Raw genomic sequence first — 18427 nt, 5'->3', positions numbered from 1 at the left:
CACAAAACCATGCTGCCTATCACTGATAAGTCTATTTTCTTCCAAATGTGAATAGATCCTATCCCTCAGTATCTTCTCCAACAGTTTGCCTACCACTGACGTCAAGCTCACAGGTCTATAATTCCCTGGATTATCCCTGCTACCCTTCTTAAACAAAGGGACAACATTAGCAATTCTCCAGTCCTCCTGGACCTCACCCGTGCTCAAGGATGCTGCAAAGATATCTGTTAAGGCCCCAGCTCTTCCGTCCCTCGCTTCCCTCAGTAACCTGGGATAGATCCCATCTGGACCTGGGAACTTGTCCACCTTAATGCCTTTTAGAATACCCAAAACTTCCCCCTTCCTTATGCCGACTTGACCTAGAGTATTTAAACATCCATCCCGAGCCTCAACATCCGTCATGTCCCTCTCCTTGGTGAATACCGATGCAAAGTACTCATTAAGAATCTCACCCATTTCTTCTGACTCCACGCATAAATTCCTTCTTTTGTCTTTGAGTGGGCCAGTCCTTTCTCTAGTTACCTTCTTGCTCCTTATATACGAATAAAAGGCTTTGGGATTTTCCTTAACCCTGTTAGCCAAAGATATTTTATGACCCCCTTATAGCCCTCTTTATTGCGCGTTTGAGATTTGTGCTACTTTCCCGATATTCCCCAGTGTTCCCGATGTTCCCCAGCCCCAGTGATAGGGGCTGGTTTAGCACACTGGGCTAAATCGCTGGCTTTAAAAGCAGACCATTGCAGGCCAGCAGCACGGTTCGATTCCCGTACCAGCCTCCCCGAACAGGCGCCGGAATGTGGCGACTAGGGGCTTTTCACAGTAACTTCATTGAAGCCTACTCGTGACAATAAGCGATTTTCATTTTCATTTCATTTCATATTCCTCCAAAGCATCAGCAGTTTTAAATCGCCTAAATCTTATGTGTGCTTCCTTTTTCATCTTAGCTAGTCTTACAATTCCATCTGTCATCCATGGTTCCCTAATCTTGCCATTTCTATCCCTCATTTTCACAGGGACATGTCTGTCCTACACTCTAATTAACCTTTCCTTAAAAGACTCCCACATTTCAAATGTGGATTTACCCTTAAACAGCTGCTCCTAATCCACATTCCCTAGCTCCTGCCGAATTTTGTTATACTTGGCCTTTCCCCAATTTAGCACTCTTCCTTTAGGACCACTCTCGTCTTTGTCCATGAGTATTCTAAAACTTACGGAATTGTGATCGCTATTCCCAAAGTAATCACCGACTGAAACTTCAACCACCTGGCCGGGGTCATTCCCCAATACCGGGTCCAGTATGGCCCTTTCCCGAGTTGGACTATTTACATACTGCTCTAAAAAACTCTCCTGGATGCTCCTTACAAATTCTGCTCCATCTACGCCTCCGACACTACATGAGTCCCATTCCAATGTTCGGGAAGTTAAAATCTCACTTCACGACCACCCTATTGCTCCTACATTTTTCTATAATCTGTCTACATATTTGTACCTCTACTTCACGCTCGCTTTTGGGAGGCCTGTAGTAAAGTCCCAACAATGTTACTGCACCCTTCCTATTTCTTAGCTCTACCTATATTGCCTCAGTGCTCGAATCCTCCATCGTGCCCTCCTTAATCACAGCTGTGATATCATCTCTGACAACTCCTCCACCCCTTTTACCTCCCTCTCTATCCCTCCTGAAGCATCTATACTCTTGGATATTTAGTTGCCACTCTTGCCCTTCCCTCAACCAAGTCTCAGTAATACCAATAACATCATATTCCCAGGTACTAATCCAAGCCCTAAGTTCATCTGCCTTACCTGCTACACTTATCGCATTGAAACAAATGCACCTCAGATCACATGTCCCTTTGCGTTCATCATCTCTTTCCTGTTTACTCTTCCCCTTAGTCACATTGAGTTTATTATCTAGTACCTTACTGGCTTTAGTTGCTGCCTCTTTACTGACCTCTAACTTCCTAATCTGGTTCCCATCTCCCTCCACCTTATGTATATAATCAAATTGGAAAGCTTGGCACATTGTGAGGGAGGTTACAGTTACTTGCGGTAGGGTGTAAACTGGTTAGCAAAATAACAGGTGCAGTTCAGTGCGAAATAGTACATTTTGGGCGCAATGTGGTAAAGGTGTTGCAGAGGAGAGTGATGTACAAAAACAAAGATCTAGGTGGATTTACCGGTTGACCACGCCTGCGGGAAATTCCGGTCCCACGCCAGAGCACGGGTTTCCAGGCGATGACGGGTGCTGTCAATGGGAAATCCCGTTGACAACGGCAGGATCAGTAGATCCTACTGGTGGGATGCCTCCCCCGCTGAAAAATTCAAACCTTGTGTTGAAAGACAGGGCCATTAAAAGACAAATGGGCTGGAGGGTTTCAGTGTCTGAGGCAAATGATTATCCCTAAAGCAAAAGCGAGGGAAATTGGAATAAATTATTTCTCCAACAGTGTTGTTAGAACATGGGTCACTTTAGCACAAGTCGCTTTGAAGCTGGGAATTGTGAAGCAAGAGGTTATAAGTAAATTACATGGAATTGGAATAGATAGCTCCCGTTGGAATGCTGGAGCCAGCACAAGTATGATGATCGAATGGCCTCCTTCCGTGCTGTAATTTCGAAGATTCAGTGTTGAAAGATAGAATGACCAGTCCTGGACTTAACTGAGAGCCGTTTGGTTCTTGTCTGGGTCATGATAGGACCTGTAAGTAGTTTCTAGCACCCCACAATATGAGGCTGAGACTTCGAGCCATTAATTCCATCTGCCGTAGATTGCAATGCAGAACTCAATCTCTGAAGCCTCAATCTTCCCCAAAACAGGGTTGACTTATACGCTGAGTGTAAGTTGAATATAAAATGTGAACCGCCAATGTTGGTGTAGGTGATTGCCATTTTGAAATAACACCAATAATTCAAATTAAATCAATGCAACACGTTTTATTGAATTCATTAATTCTAAAGGGATATCTTTAACCACAATGTTGTAAAAACCACCAAATTAATTGTCTTGGGCATTAAATTCATTCTGAGTCACTTTGGCTATGGCATCATCAAAAGGATCGCACTCTGGGTCAGATTTGGCGCTTTTAGTTTCTTTTTTATAAATTAAGGGGCAATTTAGTGTGGCCAATCCACCTACCTGCACATCTTTGGGTTGTGGGGTGAGACCCATGCAGACACGAGGAGAATGTGCAAACTCCACACGGACAGTGACCCGGGGCTGGGATCGAACCCGGGGCCTCAGTGCCGTGAAGCAGCAGTGCTAACCACCGCGCGCTCTCCATCCATTGAATTGGACATTCTGCATTTTTTTAAAAAAATATTTGATTGAAAATTTTTGGCCAACCATCACCGTACATTGTGTATCCTTTACACAGTAATATAACAATATAAATAACAATAGCCAGTTTTATAAACAAGAAATAAATAATATATAAACAAAAACAAAACTAAATGGCAACTGCCCTGTCCCAGATAAATATTCTCCAAAAATATGTTTTAACAGTCCAATATACAATTATCTATAACAACAACCTATACATATACTTATATATTAACATCCCTGAGAATCCCTCTGGTCCCCCCCCCCCCCCCCCCCGGGCTGCTGCTGCTGTCTTCTTCTTTTCCATTCCCTCTATCTTTCTGTGAGGTATTCAACGAACGGTTGCCCCCGCCTGGTGAACCCTTGAGCCGATCCCCTTAGGACGAATTTAATCCGTTCCAGCTTTATAAACCCTGCCATGTCATTTATCCAGGTCTCCACACCCGGGGGCTTGGCTTCCTTCCACATCAGCAGTATCCTGCGCCGGGCTACTAGGGACGCAAAGGCCAAAACATCAGCCTCTCTCGCCTCCTGCACTCCCGGCTCTTCTGCAACCCCAAATATAGCCAACCCCCAGCTTGGTTCGACCTGGACCCCCACTACCTTCGAAAGCACCTTTGTCACCCCCACCCAAAACCCCTGTAGTGCCGGACATGACCAGAACATGTGGGTGTGATTCGCTGGGCTTTTCGAGCATCTCGCACACCTATCCTCTACTCCAAAAAATTTGCTAAGCCGTGTTCCAGTCATATGCGCCCTGTGTAACACCTTAAATTGTATCCGGCTTAGCCTGGCACACGAGGACGATGTGTTTACCCTACTTAGGGCATCAGCCCACAGCCCCTCCTCAATCTACTCCCCCAGCTCTTCTTCCCATTTCCCTTTCAGCTCGTCTACCATAATCTCCCCCACGTCTCTCACCTCCCTATGTATGTCTGACACCTTACCGTCCCCGACCCATGTCTTTGAGATCACTCTGTCCTGCACCTCCTGCGTCGGGAGCTGCGGGAATTCCCTCACCTGTTGCCTCGTAAAAGCCCTCAGTTGCATATACCGGAATGCATTCCCTTGGGGCAACCCATATTTTTCGGTCAGCGCTCCCAGACTTGCAAACGTCCCATCTACAAACAGATCTCTCAATTGTGTTACTCCTGCTCTTTGCTATGTTCCAAATCCCCCATCCATTCTCCCCGGAGCAAACCTATGATTATTTCTTATCGGGGACCACACCGAGGCTCCCGTCTTTCCCCTATGCCGTCTCCATTGCCCCCAAATTTTCAGAGTAGCCACCACCACCGGGCTTGTGGTGTATTTCTTCGGTGAGAACGGCAACGCCGCCGCCACCATGGCTTATAGGCAAGTCCCCCTACAGGACGCCTTCTCCAATCTCTTCCACGCCGCTCCCTCCTCTTCTCCCATCCACTTACATACCATTGAGATGTTGGCGGCCCAGTAGTACTCACTCAGGCTCGGTAGCGCCAGCCCCCCCCCCTATCCCTACTACGCTGCAAAAATCCCTTCCTCACTCTCGGGGTCTTCCCGGCCCACACAAAACTCATGATACTCTTCTCAATCCTTTTGAAAAAAGCCTTCGTGATCACCACCGGGAGGCACTGAAACACAAAGAGGAATCTCGGGAGGACCACCGTTTTAACCGCTTGTACCCTCCCTGCCAGTGACAGGGATACCATGTCCCATCTCTTGAAGTCCTCCATCTGTTCCACCAACTGCGTTAAGTTTAACCTATGCAATGTACCCCAATTCTTGGCTATCTGGATCCCCAAGTAGCGAAAGTCCCTTGTTACCTTCCTCAGCGGTAAGTCCTCTATTTCTCTGCTCTGCTCCCCTGGATGCACCACAAACAGCTCACTTTTCCCCATGTTCGGCTTATATCCTGAAAATTCTCCAAACTCCCCAAGTATCCGCATTATCTCTGGCATCCCCTCCGCCGGGTCCGCCACATACACCAATAAATCGTCCGCGTAAAGAGATACCCGGTGTTCCTCTCCTCCCCTGAGTACTCCCCTCCACTTCCTGGAACCCCTCAATGCTATTGCCAGGGGCTCAATCGCCAGTGCAAACAATAATGGGGACAGAGGACATCCCTGCCTCGTCCCTCTATGGAGCCGAAAATACGCAGACCCCCGTCCATTCGTGACCACGCTCGCCATCGGGGCCCTATACAGCAGCTGTACCCATCTAATATACTCGTCTCCAAAGCCAAATCTCCTCAACACCTCCCACAAATAATCTCACTCCACTCTATCAAATGCTTTCTCGGCATCCATCGCCACCACTATCTCCGCTTCCCCCTCTGGTGGGGGCATCATCATTACCCCTAGCAGCCTCCGTATATTCGTATTCAGCTGTCTCCCCTTCACAAACCCAGTTTGGTCCTCATGGACTACCCCCGGGACACAATCCTCTATCCTCATTGCCATTACCTTGGCCAGAATCTTGGCGTCTACATTTAGGAGGGAAATAGGTCTATAGGACCCGCATTGCAGCGGGTCTTTTTCCTTCTTTAGGAGAAGCGATATCGTTGCCTCCGACATAGTCGGGGGCAGCTGTCCCCTTTCCTTCGCCTCATTAAAGGTTCTCATCAGTATCGGGGCAAGCAAGTCCACATATTTCCTATAAAATTCGACTGGAAATCCATCCGGTCCCGGAGCCTTCCCCGCCTGCATACTCCTAATTCCTTTCACTACTTCCTCTATCTCGATCTGTGCTCCCAGTCCCACCCTCTCCTGCTCCTCCACCTTAGGAAATTCCAGCCGGTCCAGGAAGCACATCATTCTCTCCTTCCTATCCGGGGGCCGAGCTTCGTATAATCTTTTATAGAATGCCTTGAACACTCCATTCACTCTCTCCGCTCCCCGCTCTATCCCACCTTCCTCATCCCTCACTCCCCCTATTTCCCTCGCTGCTCCCCTTTTCCTCAATTGATGGGCCAGCAACCTGCTCGCCTTCTCCCCATACTCATACTGTACACCCTGTGCCTTCCTCCACTGTGCTTATGCAGTACCCGTTGTCAGCAAGTCAAATTCTACGTGTAACCTTTGCCTTTCCCTGTACAGTCCCTCCCCCGGTGCCTCCGCATATTGCCTGTCCACCCTCAGAAGTTCTTGCAGCAACCGCTCCCGTTCCCTACTCTCCTGCTTTCCTTTATGTGCCCTTATTGATATCAGCTCCCCTCTAACCACTGCCTTCAGCGCCTCCCAGACCACTCCCACCTGGACCTCCCCGTTATCATTGAGTTCCAAGTATTTTTCAATGCACCCCCTCACCCTTAGACACACCCCTTCATGTGCCATTAGTCCCATGTCCATTCTCCAGGGTGGACGCCCTTCTGTTTCCTCCCCTATCTCCAAGTCTACCCAATGTGGAGCGTGATCCGAAATGGCTATAGCCGCATACGCCGTCCCCCTCACCTTCGGGATCAACGCCCTTCCCAAAACAAAAAAGTCTATTCGCGAATAAACTTTGTGGACATAGGAGAAAAACGAAAACTCCTTACTCCTAGGTCTGCTAAATCTCCACGGGTCTACTCCTCCCATCTGCTCCATAAAATCTTTAAGCACCTTGGCTGCAGCCGGCCTCCTTCCAGTCCTGGATCTCGACCTGTCCAGCCCTGGCTCCAGCACCGTATTAAAATCTCCCCCCATTCCCAACTTTCCCACCTCTAGGTCCGGGATGCGTCCTAGCATGCGCCTCATAAAATTGGCATCATCCCAGTTCGGGGCATATACGTTTACCAAGACCACCGCCTCCCCCTGTAATTTGCCACTCACCATCACGTATCTGCCCCCGCTATCCGCCACTATGGTCTTTGCCTCAAACATAACCCGCTTCCCCACTAGTATAGCCACCCCCCTGTTTTTCGCATCTAGCCCCGAATGAAACACCTGCCCCACCCATCCTTTGCGTAGTCTAACCTGGTCTATAAGTTTCAAGTGCGTCTCTTGTAACATAACCACGTCTGCCTTAAGTTTCTTAAGGTGTGCGAGTACTCGTGCCCTCTTTATCGGCCCGTTCAGCCCTCTCACATTCCACGTGATCAACCGGGTGTTGGGGGCTTTTTACCCCCCCCCCCCTTTGTCGATTAGCCATCCCCTTTTTCCAGCTCCTCACCCGGTTCCCACGCAGCTGTGTCCCCCCAAGGCGGTGCCCCCCCGCCCACCCCACCCCATTCCGGCTCCCCCCTCTCCCCAGCAGCAGCAACCCAGTAACTCCCCCCCCCCCCCCCCCCGCTAGATCCCCCACTAGCGTAGTTACACCCCCATGTTGCTCCCAGAAGTCAGCAAACTCTGGCCGACCTCGGCTTCCCCCCGGGACCTCGGCTCGCACCGTGCGACGCCCCCTCCTTCCTGCTTCCCTATTCCCGCCATGATTATCATAGCGCGGGAACAAAGCCCGTGCTTCCCTTTTGGCCCCGCCCCCCATGGCCAACGCCCCACCTCCTCCACCTCCCTTCCTCCCTCCACCACCACCTGTGGAAGAGAGAAAAGTTACCGCATCGCAGGATTAATAACATAAAACTCATCTTTTCCCCCCCTTTTTACCCCCCTCTTTGCCCCCCATACTCGCCCCACCACTTTGTTTCAAACGTTCTTTTTTAATAACCCGCTTATTCCAGTTTTTCTTCCACAATAAAAGTCCACACCTCATCCGCCGTCTCAAAGTAGTGGTGCCTCCCTTGATATGTGACCCACAGTCTTGCCGGTTGCAGCATTCCAAATTTTATCTTTTTGTGAAGCACCACCTTGGCCCGATTAAAGCTCGCCCTCCTTCTCGCCACCTCCGCACTCCAGTCTTGATATACGCGGATCACCGCGTTCTCCCACCTACTGCTCCGAGTTTTCTTTGCCCATCTAAGGACCATCTCTTTGTCCTTAAAACGGAGGAATCTCACCACTATGGCTCTCGGAATTTCTCCTGCTCTCGGTCCTCGCTCCATCACTCGGTATGCTCCCTCCACCTCCAGCGGACCCGCCGGGGCCTCCGCTCCCATTAACGAGTGCAGCATCGTGCTCACATATGTCCCGACGTCTGCTCCTTCTGCACCTTCAGGAAGACCAAGAATCCTTAAATTATTCCTCCTCGCGTTATTCTCCAGCACCTCCAGTCTTTCCACACATCGTTTATGGTGTGCCTCGTGCATCTCCGTCTTCACCACCAGGCCCTGTATATCGTCCTCGTTCTCGGCAGCCTTAGCTGGTCATCGCCGCACCCGGAAGTCACATTCTGCATTTTTTGAACGATCTGATGACAGTTTGTACAGTAATAGCATCCCATGATTTGATGAAGAAACCACATAAAACATCAAAGGGGGCAGCACGCATATTTCCACTGATTGAACACACTAATAAGCTGCATTCTTTGCATGGGCTACCAGGATATTTCATCCACGACTTCACTCCATCCTCACCCATCCAAACGTCACCATGAACGTGTGTTTTTTAAAAAAAACTCCTGCAAGGAAGTTGATTTTCAGCATGGTTTTACATTTGAAAATTTAAAAAAGGCTTTTCTGTTGATCCTGCAGGGAAGTACCATGGTGCAACTTGTCTTCTGGTGTCCTGTGGTTTTCACTGGAACGGTTTTATTTTAACCTTTCCACTCTACCATTCGGTTGCCGATCACCAAAATACATGGACATTTCATTGATGTTTTCCATGTGACATAAGGGTACTGGGTCTTTTGCCATTGTCTGCTCGATCGTTGGAAACTGGTAATTTTGGCATTGTGATCTCGTCTCTAAACAAACTTGGTCTCTGCCATACCAATAGTAATTTTAACTTGATTAAAAAGGAAGCAACAACTGCCTGTTCTGAAATCTTTTGCTTGACTCCAGGTCTGATTTGGCCCAGTTGAGTGCGTATATACACATTGCATTTCCGGTGACAATGTTCGATTTTTTTTTTGAAGATGCATTCCGATACATGTTTCTTAAGATCAGGCCCATGGTTCCTGTTCTCGTGGCCCATTTCGTCTTGGACATCTGATCTTTTCTTCCATTCGTACACCAGCTTTCCACTAGCACTGAATTCCCTTGCTGCAACAGTCATTTAACAAATTAGCAAATGCTCTGAGTGTCAGCTTCGCACTTGACTTTGGCAGGGCAACCATTTCTGTTCATCATTCTCCAGGCACAGTCTACTTGGTGTGCGTGTGCGTTCTTAAGCTCCCACTCATCTTCTTGGCGTGTTGCCTGGTGGATCCTATGCCCCAAAATAAGGTGAGTGTAATGTGTATTTCTGAGGTGAAAAATTCAGGCCACCTCCTAATGTGAATATAGTAATTCTCAACAGAAAAGAACTTGTACGCCGTCTATAGACCTAATAATCGATTTTGGTGTCAATAGTAAGGTTGCTTTGTACATCGGGTTGACTTTTATGCTGCGATCTATGATATGTTGACCACCCTGTTGTATATCATAGTTAGTCTCAAGCCAAGGCCTTTCTTTGTCCTGTCCAGGCACTTTTGTTTAGTCATTCAGTTAAACTTTAATCCTTGTTTTATCGTTTGTTCCTGTTGGTTTTATTTGTGTGGCTTGTCTTGTAGGAAAAACCTTTGGAAATAGGGTGATACTGTTACATCATCAGCTGTATTAAACACAATTTAAAAAAAAAAAAATTTTTTCTTTCTTCAGAGATTTTCCAGGATGCGGAAACATTGTTACGTTTGGGCAGTTTCTGTTCATAGCACTGGAAGGTTTCATCTTTCAAGCTCGCTTTTTAACGGAGCCTCGGGCAATTCCTTTAAGGTAATGAAGAAATTCTGTTGTTAAAGATGCACGGTGTTCATCTGCATTAACCAGCATCATCTCAGGTTTAGTAGCACCTAGGCTTCAGAGTGGACCTCGCCTTCAAATCCCTTCAGAATTCTTTGCGCTTCTCTAATTCTGGCCTCTTGCGCAGCCCCAATTTAAGTTGTTCTCGCCACTGACAGCCGTGCCTTCAGTAGTGCAGGCTCGTACCAGCCTCCCCGAACAGGGGCTGTTCACAGTAACTTCACTTGAAGCCTACTTGTGACAATAAGCGATTTTCATTTCATTTCATTTCTGAGCTCTGAAATTCCTTCCCTCTGCGGTTAAAACCCGTCATATCAGGGTTAGGGGTGGTGGTGGTTGTGTGGGAGGGGGGTTCCCTCAGAACAGCTCAGAGAAGCTGGCCAGATCGCTTGTCTGGCTCTTTTTTTAAATTTTGGTTTCTACTCAGGAACATTTTTTAAAAAATTCTTTTGATTTTGTTTGAATGCTTACTGATATATTCTTTTGCAAGACAGTCATCTCTCTGCAGATTAAGCTCTAATTAACTTTTCCTTTTTTCTTATTCACATAGGAACTACTTCATTATGGTGTCCATGTTTTTTGTCGTAAGTGTGGTCAATAACTATGCCCTCAACTTCAACATCCCAATGCCGTTGCACATGATCTTCAGATCAGTAAGTGACACACACTGACTGAGTTTATCTTCTTTCAATGCAAAAGCTATTAACTGAGCTAAAGCTTGTGATATTGTAAAAAGGTTTGTACATGGACTGTACATGCATCATTAACCATAAAGAGAATACGGGTAACAAATGAATAGGATCATTTGGCCCATGAAGCTCATTCCTTATGTTGATCCTTATACCTTATACCTAAGTGGCACCTTATATAGGTTTGCATACTTTCGGTATGATTTCAAATTGAGTTAAATGTCTGGGAGCCCCGTCTTACAATATAGGAATATTGTACAACTCCGAGCAATTTTTGTTCCACAAACTATGTTCCTGCGATTTCACTGGGATTGTGACTATAAACTTTTCAACCAGTGCTGATTGATCTCTTGCAGTCTTCAATCCTGTTACAATTCATTGTTTAATTTACTCCCCACCCAGCAGCAACAATGAACCCCCCCCAAAAAAACACTGCTGCCTTTGGTCTGCCCCCTATCCCTCAAGGTACCTCGCCCAAACATGAACCTAGACAGCACATGACAGCAGAATTTTCTACAATGGAAAGGACCACATTCAAGCTCGGTTCTGTCCTCGCCTGCACGTGCACGCAGCATGGGCCAGTGCATATATAGGACAGTAAATTATCTTGTCCACTCGCACTCATTTTTTTTTTTTAAATATATTTTATTGAAGTTTTTCAAACAAAGATTTTCCGTTTTTACAACTTAATAAAGGAATATACATTAAACGTTATTTAAATAATATATTAAACTATCAACAGATGGAAAAAGAAATAAACAAAAAGCAAATATCAACAACTAACTAAGAAAAACAAGAACACGGAATAATCCTTCCCCCCCCCGGGTTGCTGCTGCTGTCTTTTCTGTTTTTCCATTATCGTTCCGCGAGATAGTCAAGGAATGGTTGCCACCGCCTGGTGAACCCCTGAGCCGATCCTCTTAACGCATATTTTATTCGTTCCAGTCTTATGAACCCTGCCATGTCGTTTATCCAGGCCTCCACGCCCGGGGGCTTCGCTTCTTTCCACATAAGTAGAATCCTTCGCCGGGCTACTAGGGACGCAAAGGCCAAGACGTCGACCTCTTTCGCCTCCTGCACTCCCGGTTCTTCTGCAACCCCAAATATAGCCAACCCCCAGCTTGGTTTGACTCGGACCCCCACCACCTTTGAGATCACTCTTGCCACACCTTCCCAGAACTCATGCAGTGCCGGACACGACCAGAACATGTGAGTGTGGTTCGCCGAGCTTCCCGAGCACCTCCCACACCTGTCCTCCACCCCAAAAAACCTGCTCAGTCTTGCTCCCGTCATATGCGCTCTGTGTAGAACCTTAAATTGAATCAGGCTAAGCCTGGCACACGAGGACGAGGAATTTACCCTACTTGGGGCATCTGCCCACAGCCCCTCCTCAATCTCTTCCCCCAGCTCCTCTTCCCATTTTCCCCTCAGCTCCTCTACCATCGCCTCCCCCTCGTCTCTCATTTCCCTGTATATTTCGGACACTTTACCTTCTCCAACCCATGCCCCCGAAATCACTCTATCCTGGACCCCTTGCGTCGGGAGCCGCGGAAATTCCCTCACCTGTTGCCTCGTAAATGCCCTCACTTGCATGTATTGGAAAGCATTCCCTGGTGGCAACTTATATTTTTCTTCCAATGCTCCCAAACTCGCAAACGTCCTGTCCACAAACAGGTCCTTCAGCTTCCTAATTCCTGCTCGCTGCCAACATTGAAATCCCCCATCTATCCTCCCCGGGACGAACCTGTGGTTATTCCTTATCGGGGACCACACCGAGGCACTCGTCACTCCCCTATGTCGTCTCCACTGCCCCCAGATCTTCAAGGTCTCCACCACCACTGCGTTTGTGGTGTACCTTTTCGGGGAGAACGGTAGCGGCGCCGTCGCCAGCACTTTTAGGCTCGTTCCCTTACAGGACGCCATCTCCAACCTTTTCCACGCCGCACCTTCTTCTTCCCTCATCCACTTACAGACCATCGACACATTGGCGGCCCAATAGTAGTCACTCAGACTCGGCAGTGCCAATCCCCCTCTGTCCCTACTGCGCTGCAGGAACCCCCTCTTTACTCTCGGGGTCTTTCCCGCCCACACGAAGCTCATAATGTTCCTGTCCATTTTTTTGAAGAAGGCCTTTGTAATCAGGATGGGGAGGCACTGAAACACGAAAAGGAACCTCGGGAGGACCACCATTTTAACCGCCTGTACTCTGCCCGCCAATGACCGGGGCACCATATCCCACCTCTTAAGGTCCTCCTCCATCTGCTCTACCAATCGCGTCAGGTTGAGTTTATGTAGGGTTCCCCAGTTCCTGGCCACCTGAATCCCCAGGTATCGAAAATTCCTTGCTACCCTCCTCAGCGGCAGAGCATCTATCCCCCGCCCTGTTCCCCGGGATGCATCACAAAAAGTTCGCTCTTTCCCATATTTAATTTGTATCCCGAGAACTCTCCAAACTCCCTGAGTATCTGCATCACCTCTGGCATTCCCTCTACCTGGTCCGCCACATATAGCAGCAAATCGTCTGCATATAGTGACACTCGATGTTCCTCTCCCCCTCTAAGCACCCCCCTCCACTTCTTAGAGTCCCTCAGCGCTATGGCCAATGATTCAATTGCCAACGCGAACAGTAACGGGGACAGGGGGCACCCTTGTCTTGTACCCCTATGTAATCGAAAGTATCCCGATGTTTGCCTGTTTGTAACAACGCTTGCCACCGGGGCGGCGTACGAGAGTCTAACCCATCTAATGAACCCCTCCCCGAACCCAAATCTCTTCAGCACCTCCCACAAATAGCCCCACTCCACCCTATCGAATGCCTTCTCTGCATCCATCGCCACCCCTATCTCTGCCTCCCCCTCCGGTGGGGGCATCATCATCACCCCCAGCAACCTTCGTACATTGGCATTCAGTTGTCTCCCCTTAACAAACCCTGTCTGGTCGTCATGTACCACCCCGGAACACAATCCTCTATCCTTGTCGCCATCACTTTGGCCAGCAGTTTGGCGTCCATTTAGGAGGGAGATGGGGCTGTATGACCCGCACTGCAGCGGGTCTTTGTCTCATTTCAGAATTAGCGATATCGTCGCCTCCGACATTGTCGGGGGTAATGTCCCCCTTTCCTTAGCCTCATTAACGGTTCTCGCCAAAAGCGGGGCCAACAGGTCCATATACTTCCTATAAAATTCCACCGGGAACCCATCTGGTCCCGGGGCCTTCCCTGCTTGCATGTTCCCAATTCCTTTGATCACCTCATCCTATCCACCCTCAAAATTTCCCCTACTAATCTCTCTCTTTCTTTACCCTCTTGTTTCCCCTTGTGGGCTCTGATGGAAATCAGCTCTCCTCTAACCACCGCCTTCAGCGCTTCCCATACTACTCCCACCTGGACCTCCCCATCGTCATTGACCTCCAGGTATCTTTCGATACATCCCCTCACCCTTCCGCATACCCCCTCGTCCGCCAGCAGTCCCATGTCTAATCGCCAGAGTGGGCGCTGGTCCCTTTCCTCTCCTAGTTCCAGCTCCACCCAATGCGGGGCGTGATCTGAAACGGCTATGGCCGAGTACTCCGTTCCTGCCACTTTCGGGATCAGTGCCCTTCCCAAAACAAAAAAGTCTATCCGGGAATATACCTTGTGGACGTGGGAGAAAAAGGAAAACTCTTTACCCATCGGTCTGGCGAATCTCCACGGATCTACTCTCCCCATTTGCTCCATGAATCCCTTAAGCACCTTGGCCGTTGCCGGCCTTCTCCCGGTCCTGGATCTGGACCGGTCCAGCCCTGGGTCAAGCACTGTGTTAAAGCCCCCCCCCCCCCCCCCCCCCCCCATTAACAAGTGTCCCACCTCCAGGTCCGGATACGTCCCAGCATTCACTTCATGAATCCCGCGTCATCCCAGTTCGGGACATATACGTTCACCAGCACAACCGCCTCACCCTGCAATCTGCCACTCACCATCACATACCTGCCCCCACTATCCACCACTATGGTCTTAGCCTCGAACGATACACGTTTCCCCACCAGTATTGCCACCCCTCTGTTTTTCGCATCCAACCCTGAGTGGAATACCTGTCCCACCCATCCTTTCCTTAGTCTAACCTGATCTGCCAACTTCAGGTGTGTCTCCTGGAGCATTACTACGTCCGCCTTCAGTCTCTTTAAGTGCGCAAACACCCTTGCCCTCTTAATCGGCCCATTTACACCTCTCACATTCCATGTGATCAGCCGGGTTGGGGGGCCATTTACCCCCCCCCCCCCTCGTCGACTAGCCATCCCCTTTTTTAAACCATCTCCTCACCCAGGTCTCACGCACCCGTCTGTCCCCCAGACGGCGCCCTCCCGTCCCGACCACCTCGTCTCGTATCAGCTCCCCCTTACTCTCAGCAGCAGCAACCCAGTTAATCCTCCCCCCCTAGATCCCCCTCTAGCTTGATTACTCCCCCCATATTGCTTCCGGTAGTCAGCTAACTCTGGCTGACCTCGGCTTCCCCCGTTCATCCTTTGACCTCCCTGCGTGTGAGGCCATCTTCCTTCCTGCGCCCTTTTTCCCGCCATAGTTTCCATAGCATGGGAGAATACCTGCGCCTTCCTCTCGCCCCCGCCCCTAATGGCGCAGTTCCCTCATTCCCCTTCCCTGTCCCCTTTTCCACCGGCGCCCACATTTCTTCATGTCCCCCACATCGGGGGGAGAAAAATTCCCCGTCCAACAGTATTATACATTAGCCCTCCCCTCTCCCCACTTTACATTTCCGTGCCACCACCCCTCTCCGGGCATCAATTTCTCAAGTCTAGTCCAATTTCTCTTCCTGAATGAATGTCCATGCCTCCTCCGCCGTCTCGAAGTAGTGGTGTTTGCCCTGATGTGTGACCCACAATCTTGCCGGCTGCAGCATCCCGAATTTGACCTTCTTCCTATGGAGCACCGCCTTGGCCCGGTTGAAACTCGCCCTCCTTCTCGCCACCTCCGCACTCCAGTCTTGATATATGCGTATCACCGCGTTCTCCCACTTGCTACTCCGTGTCTTCTTAGCCCAGCTCAGAACCATCTCCCTGTCCCTGTAGCGATGGAACTTCACCACTATTGCTCTTGGTGTTTCCCCTGCCTTTGATCTTCCCACGAGGACCCGGTACGCTCCCTCCACTTCCAGGGGGCCCGTTGGGGCCTCAGCTCCCATTAGAGTATGGAGCATTGTACTCACATACGCCCCAGCATCAGCTCCCTCTGTTCCTTCGGGGAGCCCTAAAATCCCTAGGTTCTTCCTCCTCAAGCTGTTCTCCAGGGCTTCCAGCCTTTCTATACACCTCTTGTGTAGTGCCTCGTGCGTCTCCGTTTTTACCACCAGGCCCTGTATCTCGTCTTTGTTCTCAGCTGCCTTTGCCTTCACTCCACAGAGCTCCATCGCCTGGACCTCTTGTGTTTCCTTTAGTCCCTCGATTGCCAGTAACATCGGCGCCAGCACCTCTTTCTTGAGCTCCTCCACACATCGTCGGAGGAACTCCTGCTGTTCCGGGCCCCATACCATCTGGGCTCCCTCGGCCGCCATCTTGCTCCTCCCTTCTCTTCTCTGCCGCTGCTCCAAAGGATCCTCCGCAATCTGGCCACTACTGTCGCTCCTTTCCATCCACACCCGGAGGGACTCCTTCCTTTGTCACCTCACACTGGGTTTGGCCGCAAAAAATTTCCGTTGGGGCTCCCGATAAGAGCCCAAATGTCCGTTGAAGCGGGAGGTGCCGAAACGTGTGGCTTAGCTGGTCATCGCCGCACCCGGAAGTCCCACTCGCACTCATGATGACTGAGCATTTACTCGCCCATCCCTTAAAACTATTAATTAGGCATGAAAGCCCTGGCCGATTTTCCTCTCTTTGTCCCTTTCACCTGGTTCTCTAAAATAAAGTGAATACAATGGAACTCTATTGTCCACTAATTTGGGAAGAACCTCCCCCCTCCACCACCAGTGAATGATTAGTTGTTGGTCTTGTACAGTGCAGCATTATCTTTTGTTTATTGCAATGAAGGCAAATTACCCCCGTTCGCCCCCAAAAAGAAAAGTACTTGTGTCATCTCTAGGGTAGAATGAGGTCCTGTGACTCAGGTAGCACGTCTGTCCCCTCAGAGCAAGTAATTCCTGGATCAGGTCCCCTTCAGGACTTGTTGACTATGGAAGGAACATTTATGTTGTAGCTCAACCTGCTTGCTAATCCTTCCAACACTTCTCCACAATTCCCTAAAGGGGAAAAAAGTTTGTGTGAAGATAGGAAACAAACAAAACTCTTGAAGTTTTATTCAATTAAGACTTGGTGGGTAGGACTTCTGGTGATGGCGGGCAGGAGGCGGCAGCACAATGGAGAGCCCCCGCTCGGGAATGGCAATTTCGGGGCTTTAAGCCCAGTCCCAGGGTCCGCGGAGGCGGCAGAAGAAGGGAGAAGGCACGGAGGAGGCACTGAGAAGACACAGGAGGGAATAAAACCCCAAAGAAAAATGTCGAGGGTGAGCACAAAAACGGCCGAAAAAAAACCAGCTGGAGGTCTGTCGGGGAGTGGAAAGGTCACCGCGGGGTCACCAGGAAAAATGGAGGCTGGAGCACCAGGGAAGGCCGCACTGCTTACGGCTGAAGAAATAACCAAGGTGATGGCTGCAAAATTTGCAAAGCAGTTGGCGCAGATTGCAAAATGCATGGAGACGGTGAGGAAGGAGATGAGGGAGGTCTTGAGTGTGCTGCTGGAGGAGGCGGTTTCCCCGGTGAGGACGGAGGTGGCGAGCGCAGTGGCGGGGGTGCGAGAGCAAGGGGAGGCGCTGAAGGAAGTGGAGGAGACGTTATTGCAGCACGGTGATCAACTTGCCTCGATGGGGAAAGAGATGCAGAAGGTGATGGATACTAACAAGAATCTGAGGAAAAATGGAAGACCTGGAAAATAGATCCAGGCGACAGAATTTGAGGATTGTGGGGCTGCCCGAAGGAGTTGAAGGACCGAAGCCGACTGAGTATTTTGCCACGATGCTGGCAAAATTACTGGGGGAGGGGGAGGACCCCTCCCGATATGAACTGGATCGGGCTCATCGGTCGTGGAGGCCTGTACCAAAGGCGAGTGAGCCGCCAAGGGCAGTGACTCTGTGCTTCCGTAGGTACAGGGTGAAGGAGAAGGTCTGAGCTGGGCCAAGCAGAAGCGGGTGGTGCAGTGGGCTGGAGCTGGTATACATGTATACCAGGACTTTACGGTGGAGCTGGCAAGGAGGCGGGCTGCCTTCAACCGGGTGAAGAGGGCACTGTACATTAGCAAGGTGCGGTGCGGCATTGTATATCTAGCGAAGCTGAGGGTGACTTACAAGCTCAGGGACTTTTATTTTGGAACGGCGGAAGCAGCGGAGGAGTTTGCGAAAGCAGAAGAACTGTGGCAGAACTGACAAATTGAGGAATGGCCATGTGCCGATGTAATCTCATGACTGTATTTTCTTCTTTTTTGTATCACTGCGCGCGGGTGTAGAGATTAAAGGAGCCAAGGTGGTATATATTTGGACAAGGGAAGGGACGGGACTTTCACTCAAAATGAGAGTTCTTTGGGGTGTAGGTGGATAGGCGGGGTTTGTGTGCTAAAAGGGGATCTTTGGGCTTTCCTGGGGCCGGGCAAGTGGG

General features: G+C 49.6%; 1 protein-coding gene across 1 annotated transcript in view; it reads left to right on the top strand.

Annotated features, from left to right (window-relative positions):
* Positions 1–18427, top strand: part of slc35b4 (solute carrier family 35 member B4) — a 50095-nt gene that overhangs the window by 14048 nt on the left and 17620 nt on the right. Inside the window, exons 2-3 of the mRNA XM_072471119.1 lie at positions 9967–10080; positions 10658–10760. Of these exons, the coding sequence (XP_072327220.1) occupies positions 9967–10080; positions 10658–10760 (217 nt within the window). The remainder of the gene's footprint in view (positions 1–9966; positions 10081–10657; positions 10761–18427) is intronic.

This window comes from Scyliorhinus torazame, chromosome 13 (genome assembly GCF_047496885.1).
Source record: "Scyliorhinus torazame isolate Kashiwa2021f chromosome 13, sScyTor2.1, whole genome shotgun sequence".
NCBI classification, from domain to species: domain Eukaryota; kingdom Metazoa; phylum Chordata; class Chondrichthyes; order Carcharhiniformes; family Scyliorhinidae; genus Scyliorhinus; species Scyliorhinus torazame.
The sequence above is the reverse complement of the archived record's forward strand: the minus strand, read 5'-3'. Positions and strand labels throughout refer to the sequence as shown.